This window comes from Heteronotia binoei, chromosome 12 (assembly GCF_032191835.1).
Source record: "Heteronotia binoei isolate CCM8104 ecotype False Entrance Well chromosome 12, APGP_CSIRO_Hbin_v1, whole genome shotgun sequence".
In the NCBI taxonomy this organism is placed as follows: domain Eukaryota; kingdom Metazoa; phylum Chordata; class Lepidosauria; order Squamata; family Gekkonidae; genus Heteronotia; species Heteronotia binoei.
In genome coordinates this window covers 41,034,466-41,062,370 of record NC_083234.1, presented here as the reverse complement: position 1 = coordinate 41,062,370, position 27,905 = coordinate 41,034,466, and the positions used below count along the sequence as shown (strand labels likewise).

General features: G+C 41.2%; 1 protein-coding gene across 5 annotated transcripts; it reads right to left on the bottom strand.

Moving 5' to 3' along the window:
• Positions 1 to 484: 484 nt before the first annotated feature.
• ENTPD4 (ectonucleoside triphosphate diphosphohydrolase 4) lies at positions 485 to 27,314 on the bottom strand. Of its 5 annotated transcripts, none has more exons than XM_060250813.1 (14): positions 27,211 to 27,314; positions 25,728 to 25,822; positions 20,629 to 20,757; positions 19,812 to 20,003; positions 18,952 to 19,157; positions 17,524 to 17,674; positions 16,542 to 16,645; positions 13,526 to 13,585; positions 12,123 to 12,277; positions 8,044 to 8,210; positions 5,067 to 5,391; positions 4,081 to 4,166; positions 2,530 to 2,691; positions 485 to 1,927 (listed from the first exon to the last, which is right to left on the bottom strand). In XM_060250813.1, exons 3-14 carry the CDS (start codon positions 20,634 to 20,636, stop codon positions 1,699 to 1,701), a joined length of 1,845 nt encoding a protein of 614 aa, XP_060106796.1. In that variant the 5' UTR covers positions 20,637 to 20,757; positions 25,728 to 25,822; positions 27,211 to 27,314; the 3' UTR covers positions 485 to 1,698. The 5 variants fall into 5 exon arrangements, with proteins under 5 accessions (XP_060106796.1, XP_060106798.1, XP_060106794.1 ...); XM_060250815.1 differs by having other exon boundaries at positions 12,147 to 12,277; XM_060250811.1 differs by having other exon boundaries at positions 20,633 to 20,757.
• Between the last annotated feature and the right edge of the window lie 591 nt (positions 27,315 to 27,905).

Genomic DNA, 27,905 nt, shown 5'->3' with positions numbered 1-27,905 from the left:
GCATTCTGCATTATGGGAATCTGCTTGCCATTTTACAAAGAGCAAGTTGCTTGGTCTTGCCCATAGCAATAAGCTTGAAGGTGTACAGGGGATGTTCAGAACCGAATGATAGGCTAAGAAGAATTCCACAGGTCAGGCTTCAGAACATCAAAAGCAATGCAGATTAAATAAAGACCATAAAGACAAACATTAAAATGCTGCAATGGATGATGCTAAACAGGGCCTTGCTCAATTTACTATTATTGGTTGGCAAAGAGTTTCATGTCCTTGTGGAATTGGCAATGGGAGTTCCGTGTCTGTGGGAATCTGCAGCCAAATAATTTTCATTTACTTAAATTTATCGTTTCTATTGCAACTTCACAAGTTTGGAAGACATACTAAGGTACAATCACTCAAAATTTCACAGCAAAATCCTCAAAAGGGGCATGCAAGAGTAAAAACAGATGTTTCTTTATGAAGATGATAAAGCTTGTATTTATGAGACTTTTTCACATAAATGCCACTTTTAATTATGAACAGGTTTTCAAGTAACGTTTTATAGCCAGAAATGAGGAAGTGACAGCCACATTCCTATTCCGCTGCTGTTACAACAGACTCTGTTTCAGCCCTGTCCAATTCTTCATTGCTACAGAACCACTGAGAATCACCATCAGGTCGAAAAGCTTAAATGCCACACACTACATCTGCCACAGCAGGACACTGCTAGCCAGACACAAAGAGGACTCCTGGCAAAGCAAGCTCTGCAGTGTGGACAGTGCATTTTGCAACAACACAGATTACAACAGCCAACCAGACTTCTCTATCACAGTATTGCAAGAACATTGTAGGCATCACATCTTAACAAGTTGCATTGCTAGTTTTTCAGAAGAACCCTGTGTGTTCCTTTTTTTGATTGAGGCTCAGAATCTCTATTGTCCATTGCCCTGGTCAACAATTTTTCTAAATGAGGAATTCCATTTTAAATGGAGTAAGGGCTGAAGGACCAGCCACACACCCCTACACAAGCCCAGGCAAGTAAAGGACTCTTTAACCATCTATTCCCTGACATAAACAGCAACAGAGAATACGGCACCTTATTATGCACATCAAGCATTTGCACAGAGAAAAGGGCTCCACTCCCCACCACACCCCTGGGCAGCATTCAGATTCCCTTTCATGCTTTAGTCTCCTGTGCAAGACATGGGAATGAGAAGTTGAGAGCCACCAAGGGAGAACTCTGCCAAGGCCTCTGTTGATGTTCACAGTAGGAAAGAAAAAGCCCTTTGCTTGTGAATCAGAACACCTCAACTGTATGATAAGGGGTAGAATACAGGGCCAGATGGGAAACTCCTGGGGGCCACATGATCAGTTCATGTAAGAACTTTAAAGAGCTGGTTTATCACATATGGACAGAACAATCACAGTTACTGGGCACAAGTCAGATTGCTACTTTCCCATTTATTCATTTACTGGCATCAAGTCTCCACTGTCTCACCTTTTCTGCTCCCCCCCCCCCAAAAAAAAATCAAAGTGCATTATATGATAAAAGTTTTAAAATAATTTTGGCTGATCATCTAGTTAAGCTGCTCCTCAGTCTTCCATTTGATACTCCCCTAGATTCCCATGTTGTGGCATAGTGGTTTCTAGGGACAAGAGAAGAACCCTGAGGCAAAACAATGGCTTTTTCTTGAGCAAGTCTTAGAAGGAGCAACCAACAACTTATAAGGCTCCTGGGATCTTCTGTGGTGGGAGGGCTTCCTCAATCCAGAGGGAAGGGGACTGGCTGCTGTGCAGCATTCGCCGGTGAATCCGTCGCAGCCGCAGCAAATAGAGCAGGATGGCCAGCAGCACAACGAAGAAGCAGGCAAAGAACAGGTAGTGATTGTAAACAAAAGAGAAGCTGCGCCAGTGGGAGTGATTGCCACGGAAGTTCTCCTGTTGGATGTCCCTGTGAAAGGGGGCAAAGTAGGAAAGAGAAGCAAGACTTTGAACCTCCAAAGGACAGAAGTTTTTACAACCTACTTTTCACATAACACCATCGCACACTTCAGTGAGTCTGTACTCAGTCTACGTTCTTATCCTTATGTATGCTGTCAGGGAAGAGCAGGAGGTGGGCCATCACAAAACTTACAAGGGACTGGGAAGGTAACAGGCTGAGAAATCTGCAACCTTTCATTTGGAAAAGAACTCACCAAATGGTTGCTGCCCCTAGGAACTTTATAGGAGAAGCTGTTCCACCAACACTCATCCTCCTTTCAGACCTATCACTGCCTAACCAGCATGGGGCAAAGGAAGCTCTAGTTAACCAAGTTGGAAGCCAAAGGTCAAGAATGAATGCAGGCACAGAGAAATTGGTGGCAATTAGCACTTCCTTACCCATTAAGCTATCAGATCCATCCCCCCCTCACATGGCAGGCATCTCAGTAGTTCTACATACTGTTGTGGAAGAACAACTGTTGTAAAGTTTTCTGGTGGAAACTATGTAGCAAACAGAAGCTGGTGACTAGCCAGCTTCACAGTTAGCTAATGTTGAGAACATTCAAGCCATACCTCAAAGGCAAAAATCGTGTTCGGTAGAGGATGGCTCCCAAAGTCCATTGCACCTCTTTATCATAAACCTGCAGCGCAGTTTTTAAGTTGCCATAGTTTACGGGAAAAGAGAAGCCATTATGGAACACTTCATACATCCAGGCTGACTTAAAGCACTGATACCTACAGAGAATAAAGTTAATAATAAGGAATCTACATGTTACTTGAACAACAGCAGGACATAAACGTAAAGAGTGCAATCCAGAAGAATGTCTAAATGCCACAGCTTGAAGCATAATTGCATACTAATTGTCTTACTCATTGTCTTATGTGATACTTGCGTAGGTCTATCATTCTCTGCATTGTGTCCAAAGGAATTAACTGCTACCCGGAAGGGTTTATGGATCTGCTATGACAGAGGCAGTAATGGCTCCAGTGAGCTAGAACTTGAAACTCAGAAAGGGACATAACTCAGCAGCAGCACACAATCTTTGTATGTGTGAAGTTTCAAAGTCTACCACCTCCAGGTGTTGAAAAGAGCAGTCAGGGTGTACAGGGTTAAATTAACCAAATGGTCTAACTGATTTAACATTAAATAGTCTTTTAGGGTCATAAAAAGTGTGGAACTCTGTGTGTGTGCTTGTGTGTGTGAGAGAGAGAGAGAACGAGAACTGGCTTAGAAATATTGTTTTTAGAAATTAGAAGCCTACGAATAGTGATTTCAGATGGCACAATTGCTAATCAATTGTCATAACCAGGAACAGCCACAGTCACCTTCTTGAGCATTGAGGCCCAGTCCACACATTCACCAGAGCACCACTGTCCTCACATACACTCTTCTTCAAGCAGGAAACATACTGGGGAGAACTGAGTTCTCTTTGTAAGTACAGTGCAGAGGAGATCATGCCAGTAAAGCCTCCAAACACAAGTCGCCTAGTTCCCATGAAAAGTCAAGAGTGGGCATCAGGTCACTCCTCCACGATAAGGGGACAGAAGTAGCCATAAGGATTGTATGAACTAGGTCTGAGTTATATAACCTATCACATTCTTAACTTGTCCTTCCTTTCAGGAGCTCGGGGAGAGCCAGTGTGGTGTAGTGGTTAAGTGTGTGGTCTTTGATTCCCCACTCCTCCACTTGTAGCTGCTGGAATGGCCTTGCGTTAGCCATAGCTCTCGCAAGAGTTGTCCATGAATGGGAAGCTTCCAGGAGAGTTCTCTCAGCCCCACCCACCTCACAGGGTGTCTGTTGTGGGGGAAGAAGATAAAGAAGATTGTAAGCCACTCTGATTCAGAGAGAAGGGCGGGGTATAAATCTATGGTCTTCTTTTTCTTCTTCATGGTGCTCCCTTCTACCAGAACAACAACAACAAAAATGATACACTAGTCATGATTACTGTATCACACTGTAAGACAGTTTACATTTCCAGAAGTATCTAATGACCAACTGTTCTAATAGCAGTATCTAATGCCTCCTGGCCTCTTCAAAGTTTTTTGCTGTAGCAGTTTGGTTTTAGCCCTACTTCCCTATGAAGTTTGCTGCACCAGATTGCTGCAAAGGTGAACAACACTCACTTTAATCGATGAAGGTCAGCATGTGATGCATACAGGTGACGGTCAAAACGTTCCCGTAGCACAGACCACTTTGTGGCACAATAGTCCTGAGAGAGAAAGATATCAATAAACACATTAAAATACTTAAAGACCCAATCTTCAGAATGTAGAAGGAATATAGATCACCTAGTTACTTTTCAGTGCTGGGAACATACTGAATACCTATTCATATAGCAGCTTTATATGCAAACTGCTTCCTAATTTCTGTTTTTGTGATAACCTTATGTAGGATAGCTTCTTTTAAAATGCACAAACACATGTGAGCATGGGAGGGCAGTTGCCCAAGCCACACAGTACATGTGTCTGCCAGAGATGGAGAAGGATGTATGTGAAGAGGACTGGATGTATTACAATTCAAAATCTGAAACAACAAAAATGGTAAAGGGAAGGATGGAGGGAGGTGGCAACTGGGGCAAACAAGAGGACGTGCATTCAATTTCATTTACATAGGCCTGATTTTAGTACAGAGCAGAAAGGAATTCAGAGGAGAGATTTGAAGGAAGTGAGGTCAGGGGAATCATGCTGGTGTGCTGGGAGGAAGTTCTAGTCATAAGGGACAGGAAGGGCAATGTCACTGGAGGAAGCAGGAGTCCTTCAGAGCTGTGAAGGCAGGAATGTATCAAGACATGACAGCAGAGAGGGAATGAGATGGCGGGCTACTGAGGCTGTCAAAGATAAGGAGTCTGGGTTGAACAAACACACATCCCTATCCATGAATACATTTTCCCATTTATTGCTAATTTACAGGCAGGAAACTAAAGGCAGACACAACATTTTGCTTAAGGTCACCTGACAAATCCTGCATGAGACAAGAATTAGAACCTTGGCCATTCCTATATTTCAGGCCAATACATTTCTCTACCAGACCATGATCCATGCACATTACTAGACAGCAATCCGCATAGTGCTTAGCAGAAAGTACTAATATGACTCAGAACAAGCTTTACCTTCGCAGCTTTCAGAAACTTAGCAGCACTGTACTCTCCCCCCATTCGTAACACATCTTCAGTACAGTAGTAGAACTCTGAGAATCCGTAAAACTCGCTGTTCTCAAAGTGCACTGGAGGCTGGTAAACACCATTCAAAGATGTCTGAGTTTCATTTGTCTTATTCAAAAGAACCTGAATAACTTCACAACATAGGTTGAAATCTCCCGTCCCACGAAGATACATCTTCTGCCCATTCTGTTGGATTTCATCCTCAACGTCTAAAGGCAGACAAGGGTCTAAATACGGGGTATCAGGCGTCAAACCAGTCTGTTTGCCTAGAAGCCTGAAATCCAGATTGAGCAGAGTTATACCACTCAAAAAAGCATGATGGCAAAGCAACTGGAACACAACTACAGTTGATTCTGCCTTGAGGAAAAAGTACTCTATTGTGGGTAAAGCATGTGGCACATAATCAAATTACAGAAAGCAATGCCATGTCAAAATTTATTCTGCATTCCCTTTGGTCTTGTTTGTACCTTTAGGAGGCCCTGGAATGGTAGTGAAAAGTGTCATCAAGTCACAACTGACCCCTGAGGTTTTCAGGACAAGAGATGAGTAGAGGTGGTTTTCTATTGCCTGCCTCTGCATAGCAATCCTGGACTTCCTTGGTGGTCTCCCACCCAGGTACTAACCAGGGCCAACACAGTTTACCTTCCAAGATCTGATGAAACCAAGCTAATCCTGGGCCAGCCAACTCAAGGTAGCACTGGAATAGCATGTTGGAGGAATCGCAAGAGCCTCTTTTTTTGTACTTAAAATATACCTTCAATTATAGCAGACAAGAAAAGACCAAATGCATTTTGACAACTGTCTTCATGAGTGGCTAAATTAAACATACAAATTCACAGGGATCAAACATATTGATACATAATATGAATGTCCTTTTTCTGATGTACATCTTACTTTTAAATATAAATTTTATTGAATTTTTTAAAGCTACAAATAAAAAGAACAAAGTGGAAAAAGATAAACAAAAAAAGTAAAAGATTAAAGACAAAAAGAAAAAAAGAAAAAATTGAGAAAAATATAAAGAATAAGTTACCGATTATGTTCTGTGACAGATACAAACTAGTTTACTCAATTCACCCTTACTCTGGCTATATTAAAAAAAAACCCTTTCTTTTAATTATAATGTCCCCCCCCCCCTTAATCTTCAAAACCACAGATCAATTCTTTTTTTCCATTTCACACATAAAGTCTATAAGGGGTTTCCAGTTAGAAGTAAATGTAACTAATGTCTGCTCCCTAATCAATAAAGTAAGTTTAGTCATCTCTGCAAATTTCCAGCATCTTCAAAGGCACAGGAATGGCAAGAGCCTCTTGATTACAAAAAGAGCATCTGCATGACATGTGAAGAATCCTGATTCATGTGGACCAACCAGGCCTCTGCTCTATTGGGTGCTCACTCAGAGGACCAGCTCACACTGAACAATGAACAGTGAAGGGAAAGAGCTCACACTGCTCTTCAATCTTTCTGTCTTAGCTCTAACCCCAACTAAATATATTAACTGGGGCACCATCTCACTTGTCACTAAGAATACATTTGTTAGGCAGCCACAGGAAAGTCCAGCTCCCTGGTGAATGTAACTGGTTACATTTACAAGGTTCATTTTTATATGTACACACTATGACACTGTATATGTACAACCTGGAAGTGTGAGTGGGGATCTCATCTAGAATTTCAGCAGGTGGCAATGATTTTCACCAATTCTTGGAGGTCTCCTGGTCCCCAGGAGCAGTATTTTAAGGTGTGTTTTTGTCTATCTTGACAGTGGTGGATAAATCAGTCAAAACTGTGCCCCTTTGTACCAGAGAAATTCTAGGTGGGATCCAAGTTGCAATGTTTGACGCAGCCCCAGAAAATGTAATGAACTGATCTGGTCTTGATGGATTTAGATTTTTTGTTTATCTTGATATCAGGAATTCTCAGACAAGTCTAAATGATCCATTCTTACCACCAAAAGTATCTGGCTTGCCTCCCTGTCTGCCTGGACAGGACTGCTTTGGAAAACAGGGCACATTTAAAGGGTAGAGGAAATTCAGCTTTAATTTATCAACTTGTGATCAATATAACTGGCAAGTTATGGCTCTGTTTGTTTACAATTCAAGGCTATTTTTACTCTGGCCTTGATGAATGAAGTAATGAAAACGGAAGTATGTTGAAGATGGCGTTTCCTTCTAACAATATGTGTCAGTATACCTGTGCATATTGAACAATGCTCATACTTCTTTTCAGTAACCAAGAGAGGCAACCTGCACTTAGCTTATGGCATTATCAATCAGATTTTTAAAAAGGAAGATGGATTGATCTATGAAGAAATCTGGAAATAAACACATTGGCCCACTGCTAGATTTTTTATTTTTTTGCCTTGATATTTTAATATGTTGTAATACACCACCCTTTAGATCATGGTTAAAGAGGCAGAATATAAATAAAATCAACATAAGGTCCTAGACATCATTAAAATAAACCACTTCTTGTATTGGTGGGATGGAGGGATGCTGTGATTTCTGCCACAACATTTTTGTGATCTACAATGCTCAGAAATTTATGCATTATGTAGGTGCCAAAATTTCCTCCACCCCATCCATGTAAATGGAGTTGGACTGTAACATCTTAACAGGCCCCATATAGCAGACAGAAAGTGTATATTTGGATTAACCAATTTGCCAGAATTATCAATCTCAGGGTAAATGATTCCTATTAAATGGTATTTTATACACACCAGAGCCCTCACACCATCCACCTGGTAGTCATGCTCTTCAAGACAGTTATGCACAGAACTTCATACACCTGAAGTTTAATAACTGCAATTTTAGCAACGGAAATACAGTCCTCAACAGTTCAATGTGTGCCTATGTAATGTTAAGGTTTAATGTTGAGTATATAAGAGGACACTTTCTATATGAAGTCAAGTCATTTGAAGATCATTACCTGTTTCTAAATATCGTGTTGGCAAATATGCTGTCTGCATATCTCTGCCGTGCAGCATTCCCCCCAAAGCCGAGGAAAGTTGCAACATAGACTCTGTACACGTGTTCTGTTTGATGAGCGTCACATCCCAAATTAAACTCTGCAAGTAGGTTCTTGGCCACCTCCTCCTGCAGTTTGCCAAACATGAGAATAAGAGGCATAAATAGCTCTGCCTTACGATTTATGTAGCAGCACCCCAAATACTGGGGAATTTGTTGCTCTGAAACATTTTCATAAATTTCTCTGCATTTCCATAAGAAATCATTTGAGCCTGATACCAACACTGTAGAGGAAGTGACATCCATTCCTACCTCACTGTGCATGGGCCAAACCTGCACAACTTAACCCCAGTGGAATGCAACCCATTGCTAGTAGCATAAAGGTACGTGCTCATATTCATTCTATTATCTTTGCTTCTCCCTTTTCTCCCCTCCCCACTGAAGTGAGACAGAAATTAATTCAGGCCTGAAAATGGTAATTCAGTTAAACTGTCTCCAGATAAATAGCTAGAGAAGTTTTTATAAATGGGATGAAAATGGGGGGTTGTTTTTTTTGTTAGGTAGTTGATGGATGACACCTGACTTCCACTGGAATGTGTGGGCTAGTATGCAAGGCTGAATTGTTATTATTAACATACACTGGTGAAAAAAAATCTGCTGCCTCCCCCCCACCTTCTTTAAATTCAGGCAGGCCGCAACAAGGGGAGGATTAACAAGCACCTGGAGGCTGCCATCCATGACTGACAGGCTGCACTTGACTTGGACAGTTCAAGAACAGCATTTAGGATATTCTAGCACTCCCAAGAGGGAAAAACAAACTCCTGAACATCACAAAGGACTACTGAATGCTTTGTCAGATTGACAGTTGAACAGTCAGCAAAGATTTGCAAAGCAGTTTTAAAAACCTGCTTTGCTAATCATAAGCACTGTGAAAGATTGCTTGTTTGTATTTCTGGTACTAAGAAGTGTGAGGCAAGATTCCTTCTTTGGCAAATGTTTATTAAAGAGCATCTTTAGCACAGAGTTTGGTTAGGGTTCAGGTGCCATCAGGAGATCAGGCAGTGAATCTGGTGCTTGGGGGAGGAACTGGGCTCATGCCCCCCTCCTCAGGCACAAAATTCACTGGTTGGGCTTGGGCAAGTCAGGCTTCTGGCAGACACACAAAAACTTACTTCTGAAGGTTTTCATGTTTTTAATGAATACTGAAGTAATTTTGTTATTGTTGCTGACAACATCTCCTGTCGATAACAACTGTTGATCATGATGGCCTCCTACCATTGTTTGTAAAGGATTCGACTGGACTGGAGCCTACCAGCTTTTCCACTGGTGGAAGTAAGGCAATCTCACCTGATTCCCCTTTCGCACTGCAGCCCCCAATACTACATGGATTTCTGTTGTCATGGGTCCCATAATTTTTCTAGGGAATCAAGAGCTTTGCCATCCTCTTATGCCAACTTTAAAAAAGCAGGTTAGAACCAACCACTTGCCTGGATTCTGACTTGAATTTCTACAGGCCCAAGGACTTCTCATGAAATGTGATCCCACCCCACCCCATGAAGCCTGGAAAGCCCCTGAAACCCTGTTCCATCCTACAGGAACACAATTTCAGGGGCTGCTCAGTCCACCAGGGAAATCATCCTCCATGAGCAGAACTCCTTGAGCCTGCAGAAACATTAGTCACAGTTCAGCCCATTGATTTTTCATTTGCAAGTCGGTTTGAGTTTCTTTTTTCCATGGAAGTGTGACTGAAATTTCATAAACAAGCACCCCAAAAAGATGTAGCAGAATGGACAGAATGGATGATTCTACTATAGCACAATTATTTGGCTTTTGAGGTCTGGAGGTTAAAGACTCAATCCATAGATAAAATCCTCAAAACCAACAACTATGAATTTTGTGATAGGCTGAGGGGGTTTTTTTGTTCTGCAGTGAACTGCTTTCCACAAGAGTGCAAGTCAAGAGCTATACACAAATATAATACTTAACCATGCTTTGTTTTTCCTAACAAAGGAATATTTTGTAGTTATATTTGAATAACTACATCATGTTACGTATTGGCCACAATCCAGAACATGAAACCATAATGTGAAGACAGTTTGCAAATCAGAGCTTGCACTAGCCAAGGTAAAATATTACACCTTCAATCACACTTGAGGCAGCTTCTCTGTCTCTTCACTCTCCTTCTTTATGAACATATGAAGCTGCCTTATACTGAATCAGACTCTCGGTCCATCAAAGTCAGTATTGTCTACTTAGACTGCCAGCGGCTCTCCAGGGTCTCAAGCTAAGGTTTTTCACACCTACTTGTCTGGAACCTTTTAGTTGGAGATGCCGGGGATTGAACCTGGGACCTTCTGCTTACCAAGCAGATGCTCTACCACTGAGCCACCGTCCCAGGTGGGACGTGCCAGGTTACAAGCAATTCTCAATAGTTTTATCACCCACACTCTCCTGGAGTAGGTCTTACTCTGCAGAGTCAAACGATGGTTGCAATGTATGTATGAAATCAGGATGAAGGTAACAAATTCTGGTTACCTTTAGCCAGTCAGTCTGTGTTGAGACATCAAATAAATCTTAATTTGCTTGTGACAGGCATGAACCTGGTTATGTGTCCACAGAGCTTACACAGTTCCTCTCCAGAAGAGTTGGTTTTTATAACTTGCTTTTCTCTACCTGAAGGAATCTCAAAGTAGCTTACAATTGCCTTCTCTTCCTCTCCCCAGAACAGACACCTTGTGAGATAGGTGGGGCTGAGAGAATTCTGAGACAACTGTGATTGGCCCAAGCTGGCTTCATGTGGAGGAGTGGGGGCTCAAACCTTGTTCTCCAGATTAAAGTCTACTGCTCTTAACCACTACACCACATTGACACCATCCCTGTCCATGACCAATTCTAAGCCAACAGTCATCAGATCACTCATTTAATTGTGATGTAAAAAATGCAGATGTCTGAACAAATTGATGCTGGTTTTCTTCTCAGTAACTGGGATTCCTAAGCAGAATTACACAGAAGTTAAGAATCCCATTTACTGAGAAGAAAGCTAACCCTAATGTTCAGGTTATCCACATTCAGACATCATGACTAACTGGAGATAGCTGAACATTTCCATCTTGGTTTGCCAAGCAAGAGGGCATGGGAGGAGCCAGAAGGACAGGGGAGTTGAGATTTAACAAGGTTCATGCCTGGCATGAACAAATACAATGCGTTTGTGACATCTGAAGGCAGTCTCAGAGTCATATCCTACACAAAGCTTCACAGATATGACACAGTGATAGGAAAGATTCAATAACCATGGGAGTGCTTGGAAGGAGAGGCTGCAGTCACAGCAAACCTGCCTGCACAGATATGGAGAACTCTCGGTTCTTTCTTAAAAGCTGTTCAAAACAAGACATAAACATTTGCAATTGCACACATTGATCGTCATGCAAAAATGTAGCCCCACTGAATCACTGTTGGCCAAATCGCAAGACTTTTCTCTTTCAAGTAAAGAACAATAAATAAAAGACAGTAAATATTTAATGCTAAGTTGCTCATGCGACTTCATTTGAATCTCACAACAGGCAGGGAAGTGTCTGGATGTATTAAACACAATAACACCACACATGCCATGCTATCTTTTGGAACACATTTTTTCCTCTATGGAGGCTGATTTTTTACACTTCAGTTTTAAAAAAGACTTCCCCCCCCCCCCAAAAAAAAGTACTGTCCACCACTTATACCAAAATACATGATTTTAACACAAAAAGTCTTATAAGTGTCACTGGCAAAATGCAAAGTGATGCCAAGAGAAACGACAGCTGTGCACCATGACTAAACAAAACACACTGATATTAAAACTGATTGATGAAATGATTAAATACAGGTGGATTTGCTTAACTGATGAGACACCCTCGTTCGCCTCTTCTCTGGCCTTGGGGTGAAGATGTCATTGCAATGAAGCACAGGACTCATAACACGCAAAAGAAAAAAGAATCAATGGATATGGGTTAAAATACAGGAAAAAAACAAAAGGAAAAGAAGGAAAATTGTACAGATAATAACCTGCTGTGAAGAGGCAAAGCTTACAGTTTTAGGGACTTCATAGGCTATTTGAGTTGACACACCACCCATGTCAAGTATACCCACAGTCCTCTTTCGGACAATGGCTTCCTTGTTTTCACTGCCAGGAATATGCACCTCCACTACAGCATCATCCTCTGAAAGACAAAACATGAAGGACACACTCCTGAGAAACTAAGGGAGTGGGAGTGAACCCTTCTTAACAATGCATTCTGAATCTTTGTGCTACCACACTTGCCTCCAATGCTGCAACAGCAACCCAACCATGTGGATCTAGGGTCAGAGTCTGCCAGACTGCGAAACAGCAGGCTGGATTGTATGAACCCATTCCACTACCTGTGGTGCTTCCTACAAGAAGACCTCCACCGATGGAAGATGCTCTTGGAAGTTCAAGCTCCTGTGTCAGCAAAAAGCTCCTTGTACTAGAGCAAAGCATCACCATCAGCAGAACAGATCCTCAGTCTGGACTGAATATACATTGCCTGAAGCATCTATGTGTTGCTGCGTCAACTTTTACGATGCAAGAGCTGTCTTTGTGCAGACAGGGCCATGAATGCTGGGCATAACTAGCAACAGTACTGAAAAGAACTGAAATTACAAAGGGATTGTAGCAATAACTGTACAAAGATCAGCTTATCTGCTTGGGGTTAGAAAAAGGGTGACTAAATGGAGACATGGCTGAGCCATACAAAATGTAACACAAACATTTGTTACCTATGCAATAAAAGAACGCCATGAAGCTGATCTGCAGTATGTTAAAGTGCAACATGTTCAAAATCAATGCATAATTAACATACAAAATTCAAAATTAACATTCATAATTAACATTCAAAATTCAAAGATTTGATGGCCTTTGGATAAAATGACTTTTTAAAAAGGAGTAATTTATAGAGAATATGCCTATCAGGGACATGACAACTAAGTCAAAGCTCAGTCCAGAGGTATATCTCTGAGTACCTGTTTCTGGGAGCAAACTGGGATTGGACTTCACCGTCATGCCCTTCTTTTGGGCACCCAAGGACACTTGGCTAACTGTTGCTATGGGTATGTTGGACTAAATGGAACTTTGTTTGATCCAGCAGTGTGGTTCTTGTATTCACACAAAAGAAAAAGACCTCCAATCAAATCTATTGTCATGCATTCTATTACCTGAAGAGATATGCAGAATAATTCATCTTTACTTGATTCTTCTGTGCTGTCATTAACCTATGCATATATTTTTAGTCTCTTCAACACATTAGGGAACACTGGATATAACTGTGCTGGTACTACTGCTGAGCAAAGTCCATTCAGTGGAACAGGGCTGGAGAAGGACCTGACCCAGCAGATCATCCTTGGTGCTTCTATGGCCATATACAGCACCAATTGCTATTAAAGGTACTTACCATCATCAGTATGCTCAAATCTTCCAAGGACAAAGTTGATGCCAATCCAAGCATATACACCTACAGCAATTAAACAGAACATTTGTAAACAAAAGTTGTTACACAGTGCCTTGCTAAACAAAGAGTGTTTATGCACAAAACCCACTATATTCTACTTTTTAAAATATTCCATTAATCCAGACCCACAGCCAGTCAGGTACCAGTTGATCTAAACAATATTACTTCATATCCTGAATGTGTGACTGAGACCAAATAATACCAACTGTCCTACTTCTGAAGTTTGCGCAGGTAAAAAAGATGAAAAGAGTATGAAGTGCTTCTTGTGCCCTGGATTGAAATTCTGCCACCAGGGTGTGCTCTTGCAGTTTTTGCCAGACCCAACTAACTGAAGGCTCTAAGAGAAGAACAGAAGTCTGCCTCTCAGAGAGGAAATGTTCTGAAAGTGCTGGAAGGCATCCAGTAGAGAGGAGTGAAAGACACAAGAAGAGCAGACCGAAGGATGCCAGGCACAGGGATAGAGAAACCTGGGCTGCATCCACACAACACTGGATGTTGCACTACTGTCATACTACAGCAGGGCCTGTGACTGTAACTTGTGGTTCTAGAGTCAAATGTGGCCCAGTATGGAACCAAATATGGCTCATAAAAAAGAAACTGAAATCTTTAGGTACTCAAATAACCTGTATATAAGGGGAATAGCAGGCAAAGATTTTTTTCAGGCCCTGAGGAGCCCAGCTTATCTTGAGGTGGTCAGAGCTGGGAAGCCAAGCAGGATCAGCCATAGTTAGTACTTGGATGGGAGGACCACCAAGGATGACCAAAATTGCTGTGCAGAGGAAGGGAATGGCAAACCACCTATGCTCATCTCTTGCCTTGAACCCCACATAGATGGGATCACCATGAGTCAACTGTGACTCAGTAGCACATTATTAATAGATATGGAACAGATATGGAAATGATACAGAAGAATACTTTCAGCAATCCAAGTTCCAATTATGCACAGATTTATGCTAATGTTTTGAAAAAAGTACCACAGGGTGCTCCTGTGTATGCTTATTATTGTGAAAGTCACACGTACCACTTCCTAATAAAGAACTCTTCAACCAATGCTGGGGCAGCAGAAACTTTATGGATTACTGACCCACATGTCATTTATCAATACTGTTAAGGAGTATTTCCAGTTGTGCAAATACACCTTATACTCTCTTGCTCAAAGCTTCAATATCGTTTGGCCCTTTAATTATAAATGGTTGCTGACCTCTGCACCACAGCAATCATTCACAACAGGGTTTTCCTGTGTGGGCAAGGAAATCCATTTGTGGGTGGTTGCTGAAGCACAACAAGGGCACAATCTCCAATGATGTACAGATACAGCCTTTGAAGGAAGGATGAGAACAAAAATAAGGAAATCAGAGAGTGTGTGGAGAGGAACTGTGGCTAGATAAGCAGCAGGACAAAACTACAGGACTCAAAATCAAAGGGTACTGCAGCAAAGAGTGGGAATGGCTTGCAAGGGATGTATTTCATATCACACTATGCTATCTTGGAATGGTTTTAGTGGACTATGTAAATGGACTATTTAGTGAACTATTTCAAGTCCTTTTGTAATCTGTATTACTGAGATGCAGGCCTCATTTTGGACAGGAATTCACAGGAACTCAGCTTCAGAATCTCTACATTTTATTGTGTTTTCTCCCCCTCCCTCCCAAATACATGCTTCTGGACTCCATTGTTCAACCCCCCTGTGAGAATTTTGCTGAACTCTTAAGATTTGACAAACTTTCTAATATTTTCCCACACAAGAAATGAGAAATAATCAAAATATAAAGCAGTCAGATGGAAATCTTCATCATGCCACTCTGGCCACAGAAGAGAAAGTAATTTAAAAAGTATGATGGGAGTAAGGTTTTATTATGACAATTATAATTCAAGAAGCATTTTAAGGTAGATGCTGAGCTGATATAATTTAGTACACCTTCTGGTGATGTCAGGAGTATGTGATATATGCAAATGAGTTGTGTTAATGAGCTCCAGCACCTCTTTTTCTATGAAATGACCCCTGCTCAGATGAATTATTGATTTGGCAGAGAACACTTTTGCTTTACAAATTGGTCCCGTTTTTACCCCCCCCCCCAAGTCCCATCCTTCCAGCTGGCTTCATTCTAATCTTGTTTAAAACATTTTACTGAATATGGCCCTCAACATCAAAGAATGCAAAAATATAAATGCATCACACACATACACAAATAGTCCTATTCTGCTCCACCTGCCCTCACAAAGGCAAACTCTCTCAGCCTCAATTCATTCTCTTCCATAACTAAGGGATGCTAATTTTCCAAAAATCTAATGTCCACCATCAATACTGTCTCTAAGCTATGGAGTCTTGTGAGCAAAAATTCTACTTTGTGAGCTACTGACATTAAAATTGTGAGCTACTGCATAAATTAGTTTGCTCTGGGGTCATTTTTCCTGAGCTAAGACAAAAATGTGTGAGCCGGAAGCTAAAAGACTGTGAGCTGGCTCACACTAACTCAGTTTAGAGGGAACACTGTCCACCAATCTATTCTATCTTAACACTAGTGCCTTCCCAGCTTTTCTTATGACAAAGTCAATTCTGTAAAGCTGCACCTAAGTCTAGAAACAAAAACATTCTTTAAAAAAGATATAGAATTTCAAGGAACGCCCCCTCCACACACACACTTATACTACCCCTCAATGACAATTCCCAACAGAAAGAGGGGCTCTCTCTTGTTCTTAACAGGACTATTAAAACTTCAATAGCAAATGCTAGAGAAATCTAGTATCAGCAAAGTCTCACTGTAAGATTTAGGGAGCCTGAATAGGGATGAATCTGTTCCATTCTCCTCATCCTGAGCCGTGCCTCTTACCATATCCCAAAGTTCTTTCTTTTGCAAACAGCTGGTTGCTTGGCTTCCACTGCTGAGCCAGTGGCCTGGACAACAATCCATAATTTCAGTGCTGGGTTATCGAAAAAATATCATTTCAAAACCCTTACCTTCCTGTTTTCCTGAAATAACCTCAGCATGAGAATCCGAAAACAGAAAATCAAAATGCACTGGGATATCAGTAAGCAGGTCTTCCAATATTGCCTTTTGCTGGCTGCAAGATTCCAAGAAGTTTAAAAGTAAAGAGATTGAAGTATTTGTCATACTTCAATCTCTTAAATTTAACCTTTGCCCAAAGAAAAGCTATATTGTACTAATCCAGTGTAAGGGTTCAACAAACTCCAAAGTAAATTACAGAAAGTTTAAAAACCTTGGAGGATGCACTGAGCATACCCACAATGAAAAAAAAAAGTTAACCCCCTTTATTATTCCTTTTTGGTGGTAAAAGAGCAGAATAGCAGCAAGGATGTTATATACATTTTTCTTAAAATTGTAGTTTTCACCTTACATGCTGATTTGTTCCCTTTTAGAGTAATTGTGAGTGTACATGACCCCAATATCATCAAACTACACAATGCAATTTACAAAAAGTAAGAAGTATGGGGCATGAAATCACAGGGCAATTGACCCTGAGAAATAAGCAATTGGAACTGTATTAAAATAAAATCAACTATTCCCTTCCATTATTTCTCCCAGTCAACTGGATTCCAGTTTTGGGTTAAGGAAAGGGTCCCCAACCTTTTTGAGCCTGCAGGCACCACTGGAATTCTGACACAATGTGATGGATGCAGCTACAAATGGCTGCTACAGGAGGTGGAGCTAGCCACAAAATAGCTGCCACAGTTTACCTTCAGTCACACCATGAAGATCCTTGTGCTGCTGCCAAAGCAACATTTTTTAAGATCTGCAAGCTGGCTGAATCTCCAATGGCCAATTTGAAGTCTTGTTGTGAAAAGCCCCACTCAGTCCCACACACTTTCCAAAAGCACTCAGCAGGCTCCAGGAAAGGTGTTGGCAAGTAAAATAGCAACCACTAGCACACCACTGAGGACCCTGGGGTCAAGGGTTTAACAGAAAGAGCTATGCAGTCACCTCTCCGGCAGGATCCTCATTCCCGCTGTGCAGAGAATGTAGAGAGGTGTTTCTTTGTGTTTTGCACGGGGTACATGTTCTGCGGCAAAGCTCAGAAGAGGGAAAATATAATCGCTAACTTTTTCAGGAGATGCAGCAAATTCTGAAATGCCTAGAGAACAGAGGTATTTTTAAATATTGTAGAGCAAATCACAACATAAAAAGATACTGACAAAAAAAGTTTCGTTCTAAGGGATGAAAACTATATAAATTATAACTACATTGAGGACTTCCTGCATAACATTCAGCACAATAAAGGAAAAAAATAGCACTTGAACAAAATCCACTACCTAAGATGGCATGAGTTTACTGCCAGAATAAGCAATTGGGGGGGGGGGGGGGGGTTAAAATCCTCAAAAGAAAAATTCCATACCCAAATTAAAGTTATGACTTGATTATGTTTATAAATCATTCAAAACTTTATACATAGTGTGCACAGAGTGGATAAAGAAAACCTTTCTTCCTTCAGCCATAATATTCAAGCCCCAGGCATCCTATGAAACTGACAAATTCAGGACAAACAGAAGTACTTCTTCACACCACACAACTGATGGAACTTATTATCACATGATTCAATGACAGCAGCTAAATTAGCTTTGAAAGACATCTAAATAAATTCATGGGAGATAGCCACTTTTGGAGCTATGATGGCTAGATGCATCTTCCATACTAAAAGGTGGTGTACGTCTCAATGCCAGTTGCTGGGGGAAAACAGCAGGGATGAGCAATTGCCTTCCCAGAGGCATCTGTTCTACTTCTTTGGAAAACAGGATGCAAAATTGGGCTCACTGTGTTTTTTTAGATTTCACAGACTGACTAACAAGAAATTAAACACAAATACAATAGTGACAAATTAACATTAGGGGAAGGTGCCTGCCAAATGGATCCCTGCCCTCAGCAGTTTAAGTCTGCGTCAGACAAATGAACATGGCATTGTGGGCTAAACTGAGCAACTTTCCATTCTTAAGCTAGCATCGCAAGCAGAGCCGCTCCCAAGAGCAAGTTGGCAGAAATTATATTTACATTAATTATGGTAATTTCAAATATAAAGCTCTTCACAAAAACAGCAGTCATCACTTTAACAAGTCCTAATGGTCCTACAAAAATAGGTTTTGTTAGCAATGTTTGATTAGATGCCCAACATCCCTTAGAGCATTTAATTATGACTGTAATTCTAAACACATTTATTTGGGAGCAAGTCCAACAAAAACCAGCAGGACTTAATTCTGAGTAAGCATGGATAAGATCAGGCTGCACGGATCATCCCAAGTACAAAGGGATAAATATGCTAAACAATGCTACAAAATGGGGGGGGGGGAGCATTTGTGTGAACTGTCACCAATAAAGTAGTCTGCCAACTAGCCAGAAAAACATGGACGCTCCTCCTACCTGGTTTAATTTTCATAACCACTGGTTTTCTGGTTTTGTCCCTCATTTGTTTTATATCCAACAAATCATGAGGATTGCCATTGTGTCTTGGCCAACAGTACACAAAGATCCTTGATCCACTGCTGCCACAGTCCACCATGATGCCATAGTTCAGGTTGGGGTTGTTGGTATCCGTGGCTTCTGTATCAGTTACTCGAGCAAGGTACCTACAAGAAAAATGGGCAGTGTTGCTTGGCAGTGAGTCCCACTCACTCTCAAGTAAAAAATAAAGAGGATTAACTACAGATCCCTGTAGTGTTACATGGATGTATGAGTAGAAAAGGAAAAGAGACCTGTAGCAACTTAAAAACTAACAAAATTTGTGACAGGGTATGAGCTTTCATGAGTCACAGCTCGCTACCTCAGACATCTGAAGAAGTGAGCTGTGACTAACAGAAGCTCATATCCTGCTACAAATTTTGTTAATCTTAAAGGTACTACTGGACTCTTGCTTTTTTCTACTACTACAGACAGACTAACTTGGCTATCCATCTTGATCTATCTCCATGGGTGCATGAGTGTTTTTAAAGTATGCATTTAACTGCCCACATATGCTGTAATTCAGGGGCAGAGCATATGTTCATGTTCAACACTCAGCAGCTCCAGTTAAAAGATTCACAAGTAGCAGGTGTCAGGAAAGACCATTTTTTTGTCAGGGATATCGAGAACTGCTACCAATCACAGCACACAATGCTGAACCAGACAGACCAATGTGCTGTCTCAGAATGAGGCAACTCCTGATATATACAAGATATATTGCTTTCAGCTGTGCATACAAACCTTTGTATCACATATTTTGTCCTAATGAGTATTGCTCTTACCTGTACAGCTTTCTGTCCCTGTAGCCGTATTTATTCCTGATTATAACAACTGAGTAGTACAGTAAGAAAAATGCAGCAACAAGCAGACCGATGACAATAATCTGTCGCAATGTGGTGTTCAACATCCGAGGACAGCCTACTGGAGAAATGCTGAAGTGCCAGGAAGCAGGAAACAGACAGGAGATGCTGATCCTGAAATTCATAAGAACAGCTCCATTTGAAATGCTTTCTTTAGAGCAGATAACTGGCATACCAAAGGACCAAATTACTAAATCTGACACCCCTAGTTTATAGGTTACTGGGATTATATGTGGAATACTATATAAATGCCTTTATGATTACTGAAATTATAAGTATGCACCAATACCACTTACCTGAACTACATTCAAAGCCACTATTAACACCATCACTGAAAACTATTTTTTCACAATACAGTTGGTTGGATCCCAACTGTTCTGCTAACAATAACTCTTTCCTTCCACTGACAAAAGATGACCTGTGGAATCAAATCCAACTGTACTGCAAAACATGCAATTGCAACGTAAGTTATCCAATTTCAACACTAGTTGTATTTATTCATAGTAATAATCTACCTCTGTGTACCTCAGCATTCTGTTATAAAGTAATTCATAGCTGTTAACTTATCAATAACATGAAGCAATGATCTTCCCATTTACACAGGCATTGATAAGGGCAACAAAGAATGTGTCTACGTTTGACTACTAAGATTTAAAGTCAAGAAGACCTTAAAAAGTTGTTTGATCCTCATCGAATTATTGGGATGTTGTTTTTATCTAGGCAATATTCAGATACTCACCTACCCATTTTGGGACAGTTTCATCAGGACAAACAGGACGTGGAATGAGTTAGTCTTCTAATATCAGCCGCATGTCACAGATTCATAAGGCACAAGCATCATCCCCAGAATCATTGGTACAAACAGGCACTAGAAAGAAAAGATTTCAGGGATATTAAATGGTAGCATTCTTACTAAGTGCAGAGAAAGCGAAGTAATGTTAACATGTGAACAAAAAATGACAACATGCTTTTGGTATTCTACTTTCTTCCAAAGAACTGGGAGGGGGGTGCACATTTGATCCTATTTTACCCCTACAACAACCCTGTGCAATAGGCTAGATTGAGAAAAGTTGCTGACTGAAGGCCTCTCACGTCCAACAACACTCTCAGGAGCTCAAGGAGGTATACACTGTTCTCCTCTCCTTTTTAATATTCACTACAACCTATGAGGTTAAGTTAGAGAGGGAGTGTAACTGGTCCAGAGTGACCCAATGAGTTTTGTGGTTAGGCAAGGAGTTAAACACAGGTGTCCTAGTTTATTACTAACCCAGTGGTCCTTACCCTTTAATCTACTACTGCCCTCCAAGTACACAACACTGAATGTCCCCCATTTTTTATTTTAAAAATTATGTATAACATTTTCCACCAACAATGGTGATTCAAAGTGGCTGACAAAAAACTTAACCACAGTAACAAATCATTACAATCAAGAACAAGAACACTTCAGCTAAGCATCCGTCAAAACAATACCTCCCTTAAGGAATTAACTGGAAATGTGCCTCAAAACAACAGCCTTACATTTTTTATGGAAGATGGACAACATAGAAGACCTCTACGCTCATCCTTGGGGGATGGCACTGCATAATGCTGGAGATGCCACCAAAAAACAGTGGGCTCATGCAGTAGCCAAAAACACAGATCTAAGGAAGAGCTCAACAAGGAGATGGCACTGGAAGAGCCTGAGGTGGTAAACATTCTCATAACAAGTTTAAAATATGGAAATTAAAAACAGCACAACAGACAATGCAAGTTTATTCTACAGGTATATTATATCTATAGGATACACAGATGTCAGACATACACTCAATGACTCTTGTTTCTGATGGCCATCTGCCAACTCTTTAATGTTGGATTTAATTCCTGTTTGCTGCATGCCATGTTTTAAGGGCCTGCAGAAGAAATTCAGGATGTGCAATTATATTAAGACCTCTCCTCTGCCCACTGCTGAAAGTCACTGTAAGTAGGGATAAGGGGCTGCCAAAACTCAAAAAGCCACCTAAGATTTCTAAATGACTCTTGTTAAGAACCAGTGCTCTAACTACTACACAGTGCTGGCTCTCTTGCTACTGCACCAGATTGGTTCTCCAGTGTGCACCTCAACAAAATATGTTAATATGCAGTAAATTAGTGGTACTCACTCTGTGGCTTATGTGCAGCCACATTTGCAATTACCACCAACCTCAAGAGTGGCATTTACTTCCATCCCTGCAATAAGGCCTGTATCTCAGGGAGGCTCACAGCTTATCTATTCCTCTGGTGGCTGTTTCAAAGGGGGAACCAACTGTCCACCATAAGTCTTCCCCTTCATCCCTGAAATGTGGAGGTGCTACACTGGCTCCCAAGGACCTGAGTATCATTGCAATACGGGTGGCCAATAGTAGCTCTCCAGATGTTTTTTGCCTACAACTCCCATCAGCCCCAGCCAGCATGGCCAATGGCAAAAACATCTGGAGAGCTACCGTTGGCCACCCCTGCTTATTCTAAGGTAGCCAGTTCATTCGAACCAAGCGGATGGACACTATAGTCACAAGCATAGATATAGTCAATTTCCACTGGCAAGTTGATTCTGGAGTGAGTAGCAAAAATACCAAATATTTATATAACTGGCAAAGCACACAGTTCATTTTAAAAGCACTGCAAATTTAATACTGGGTTTTATGCAAGGAAAACTGGACTACACAAAGGGATTTCTTGTTAAATGAAAAAGTGTATTACAAAAGTAACACATTTTGTCAAGACAGCTTGAGATAATGAAGCTAAAAACATTTTACTGCATCAATGCACTATCCATCCTTGAAAATGGCATGACCCGATCCCGGAAATGTTCAATAAGAAAGCATAGATAATTGTTTCATATTTGGTTGTGTGCTGCAAATTTTGCAGGAAGAGGGCATCACTTTAATAGCAATAAGTGTGCCAGAAGAGGGCAGCACTTTAAAAGTAATAAGCAACTTCAACAGGTGCTTGACAATGTTGCTAAAGAAATTCTCAGCACATTTCATGTTATTCTTTCCATATCCATGCACAACACCCCAGGGAATTGATCTCCTGGCTTTTACAGACGCTGCTTAGGCCACCAGGACTGGCTTGTATATAACAGTATAATGCCCACCAGTTTAGAAGAGTAAATTTTTCAAAAAATTTTAACCACAATTCCCAAAAGTTTGAACTATAGGGTGCATGAGGAAAGGAGAGGTTTAGATATATACAACACTAACTTTTATATCAAACCTAAACCTATTTTGCTGCTTTTATAACATAAAATGCATAAGAACAAAGCTGGAGTCCAGCATCACCTTTAAGACCAACAAAGTTTTATTGAGAGTGTAAGCTTTAAGACCAACAAACATTGTTGGTCTTAAAGGTGCTGCGGGACTCCAACTTTGTTCTATTGCTTTAGACCAACTCAGCTGCCCACCTGAATAAAATGCATAATAAAATAGCATATTATGGGGTATTTATTGAATTTAAAAGTACAGTTGCCTTAATTTTCTACAAGCAAAACTGTAAATTTACCCCATATCAAAGTGAGAGAAAGCTACAGTCTGCTGGTCTCTGTTATTTTAGCACACTTCATCAATTCCAAAAGAAAAAAAATAGTTTCACAGGAATTTTTCCAGTGCTCCCCAAAATTTCCATTAAAAAAAAGTGAAAAGGTCCTTAGAGTTTTTCATGATGTACACTGTGAGTGAATAAAACTTTGTATTTAAAAGCACTTCAAGTTTTTTTTCAATGTTCCCTAATCATTTTTGATTGCTCCATTTTTCTTATGAAAAAACTGAATACTATACAGTGAGCAAAACCTTGTCTTTAAAATCACTTCACTTATCCCAAACTACGTCATATTTTTTCAGTGCTCCTCCAAATTTCCCAATTTTTCCACTGGGAAAAACTGAAAGAAAAGGTCCTCAGCCTTTTTTTCAGTGAGTAAAATTCTTGCTTGAAAAAGAATTTCATTAATTTAAAAGAAAAATAATTTTTGTTTGATTGTAGCTGCTTTCATTAGTTACCAGCAGAACACCTTCACTATGAGGGGGTCTATATTTTTTCAGTTTCCCCATTTTTCAGTTTTTCTGCTGAGAATTTTTAAAAAGTCCCTGGAACAAAATGAAAGAAAAAAATTTCTAGCCTTCACATCTCCACATTAGCTATCTTGGAATGCATGTTGCAGAATAGCATATTCTTTAAAAGTCACATTGAAAAAACAGTGTGTTGTTTAGGATTACACAGCTGAATTTAACTTAGAAGACCCTGATTCAGTCAGTTTCTCTCAGCCTAACCTACCCTCACAGGACGGTTGTGAAGAAACATTTCTAAAAGCCCAGTTCCCAACACCTCATCCCATTCTTATGTGACCAAGAAACTCAACCTGGGGGCAGTCCCTTACCACAAGCACCAAGTATACATCTATCCTGGAATATCTCACTTTGCTTTTTCATATATGAGAGAAGGGAAGACAGTTGCATTTATTTACTTTGTTTATATCTTGCATTTCTCCCCAATGCGACCCCTTGCCCAGATTGTCCGGAGGTATGGGCTGGGTTGCCATCAGTACACTGATGACACCCAGATCTATCTACTGATGACGGCCGACCTGACGATGTCCCAGAAACCCTGGATCAGGCGTTGAAAGCTGTGGCTGGCTGACTTAAACTGAGCCGACTGAAGCTAGTGCAGAACGTGGCTTCTAGGCTGTTATTGGGGCTGCCCAAGTGGGAACACATACAGCCAGCGCTGCAGGAACTGCACTGGCTACCAATAGTGTACTGGATTTGTTACAAGGTGCTGGTTATCACCTTTAAAGCCCTATATGGCTGAGGACCCTTTTACCTGAGGGACCGTCTGTCCCCACACGTTCCCCAAAGAGTACTAAGATCTGGATCTCAACATCTCCTAGTGATCCCCGGGCTGAAGGAGGCGAGACTGTCGACCACCAGGGATCGGGCCTTTTCAGTGGTAGCCCCCTCCTGGTGGAATCAATTGCCAAAATAGGTTAGGGCCTTGTGGGACCTCACTCAGTTCTACAAGGCCTGTAAGACCATTCTCTTCCGGCAAGCCTTCAGTTGACCACAGGAGAATTCCGGAACAACTGTCGTCCTGAGAATATGAGTAACATCTAATTTGTTAGCGCCAACTGTATTATGTTTTAACTTATATTGTCTAACGGTTTTATTGATTTTATGATTGCGATCATAGTATACTATGATTTTGATGTAAGCCGCCCTGACCCCGCCTCGGCAGGGAGGGCGGGGTATAAATCAAATTAAACATAAACAAACATAAACATAAATAATGCAGACCCAAAACAGCCTACATCATTATTCTGTCCTGCATTTTATCCTCACAACAACTTTACAAAATTGGTTAGACTGGGAATGTGTGACTTTCCCAAGGTCACCCAACAAGTGTCTGTGGCAGAGTGGGGATTCAAACCAGAGTCAACTAGTCCAACATTCTAAACTGCTACAAAGCATGGCACATGTGGACACTATGTTTGAAACCCGCCTCAATACTTAACTCTGGGTTGTTCAGACCTCACCGACATCTCACAGGGGGAAGTTGCTATGCATAAGCCATCCTTTCATACAGACCCCTCATAGTGAAGGTGTTCTGCTGGTAACTAATAAAAGCAGCTATAATCAAACACAGAAAACTTTATTTATTTGGATGTATTCATAAAGACTGCCTCATCTGAATCAATATTGAATAATTCGCCCTACAGAGCTTGCAGTTTGAAGTGCACTGGGAATTTTGGGATTTTGTCTATAAAACTTTTGAGAACATGTTGGAGTTTGTGTCGCAAATCAGACAACCGTCACATAAACAATGATCACTTACCACTGAAATGTAGTGACTTCTTGGTGGAATATAGGAACTGTTTAACATACACTGCATTCCTAAAGAGTTCCAAAGGAAACCATATTATGTATGAACTAAACAAAAAACACATGATGAAAGAAATAGTTAGCTAAAACAGTTAGCTAGACATTAACAGGCAGCATGGCCTTGTTCTCACTAGACTCATGTCCACTTCAAACTGCAGATGAAGAATTCACATGGTTGAATGCTCTTTCATACCATTCCCCCTCCCCACTTTCTGTTCAGAAAACTAGATACCAGTGAGAAAAATTCTAGCTTAGCTTTCTCTTTGATCTACTCGTTTTCTATATACAGAATTTTTTTTTTGTATGTAGAAACATTCAACCATGTTAATCACCCATCTGCAAAAGTGGCTCAATCCCAACACAGGTTCATCAGCTCAACCAGAACCGGGCGATCGTCTCAGGTATTTCCCAGCTCATCTACCCAAGATTCTTTTGTATAGCAATAGCAGGAACTAAATACTACCATAATGGAAGCAGATTTATAAATGCAGATTTTCATATGCCACATACCATTGTTTTCATTGCAGTAACAATTCCATATTAAACTTACATGGGACCATTGACACAATAATTCTTCAGTGTCCTAACTATAGTAATGAGAGCAGAAAAACAAAGTATCTCAATATAAGCAACAAATCTATGTTTAATGTATTCCTCACAAGCATAAGGGTTTAAAATATCAAGTTATTAATCATGTAATGGGGGAAGTACATGGAGCGACTTTAAAGGCCCAGCAACATGCTGTGCCATGATATCAATTTTATTAAATTGGAAATACTGGCTCAGGAATGGTGTACTGAACTGCTATTTTTCCTGTTTCGTATCTGAGGATGAAGAAATAAATTGTTATGGAGGGAAATAGCATCTTTCATACTTAAACAACCCCTTTGCGTTTCGTGAGCAACTTCGTCATGACGAATCTTACAGATTCTCTTAGTTACGTTCCCATACATTTGCTTCTTTTTCTGTTTCATATCTGACCGAAGGTTATGTGTAAGTTTGCCACTACAGCCTAATCACAAAACCAGAACCAATTCCCTCCATCAACATAACCGCCATCTACTAACTGGTGCCAGATGAAGCTGCTATTAAAAGGAGACGCTGCGGGGGCGGGTTTAAGAGGTGATAACTCCCCCCCCCCGCCCCGTCCACCTCCTGACCCCTCTGGGGCAAAGATGCTTCAAGCGCAGGCTGCCGCTACGACAACGGACACCGTTTCCCTCACTCAGTCACGTCTTTATCAACAGCCTCAGATGGCGGGGGCTGGGGCGGGAGAGGCGGGTGTCGGTGCCTCTGAGACGGGCCAGGCCTTCAAGCGCAGAGGCAGCAAGTGGCCACTTTCCCCCCAGGAAGACAACCCCCCCCCCGCTCGGATACACCCCAATGCCCCCAGGCGTCCAAGAATCGGGGCAAGTATAAACACAACGCACTTTTACTCGTTTCTTTCCTGCTTCGTCAGGCCACATACCGGCCGGGAGCAAAGCGACACCTCAGCCATCCCTTGCTTCCGGGTCCCGGCCGGCGCGCGCCGGAGATGACGCAATGAGCCGAGGATCCCCTGCAAAACCTCTCAGGCGGTGGGAGGACTAGGGGGAAACAGAGAGGGTTTCTCTTTTTGTTCGCTAATATGCTTCTTAGGCAAAAGGGGAAGAACTCGTGCTTGAGCATGGGAATGGTAAACAAAAAGAATGCTTCTTATTAATGTTTCCAAGCTAAAGTTGACTCCCCCCCCCCCCCGGCAGTCCTCATGAAAGTACGTAAAAGGCGGGTGGAAAGGGATAGAACGGCAGCAGGGGTGGTAAATGGGTGTTTTCAATATTTAGCAGAAGTCCATTGCGTCTGTATGCTGTTTTCTGCCTTGACACGTTAGACGTTGGCTCCGAAGAGGATTAAGAGGTGGGTCATAAAAGCTAAAAGCATAAACAAGAACTTTCCTCACAATGGGCATCGGAGTAGAAAAGAATAAGACTCCAGTAGTACCTTGAAGACCGTCAAAATTTGTGGTAGGGTATAAATTTTCGTGAGTCTCTGCTTACTTCTTCAGGACTCAAAGGAGCTCATAGGGGCACACTGGAGGAGGGTGAGGAAGGGTGTCTGGCATGGCATGGCGCTTATGGGCAAGGTTGCTAAC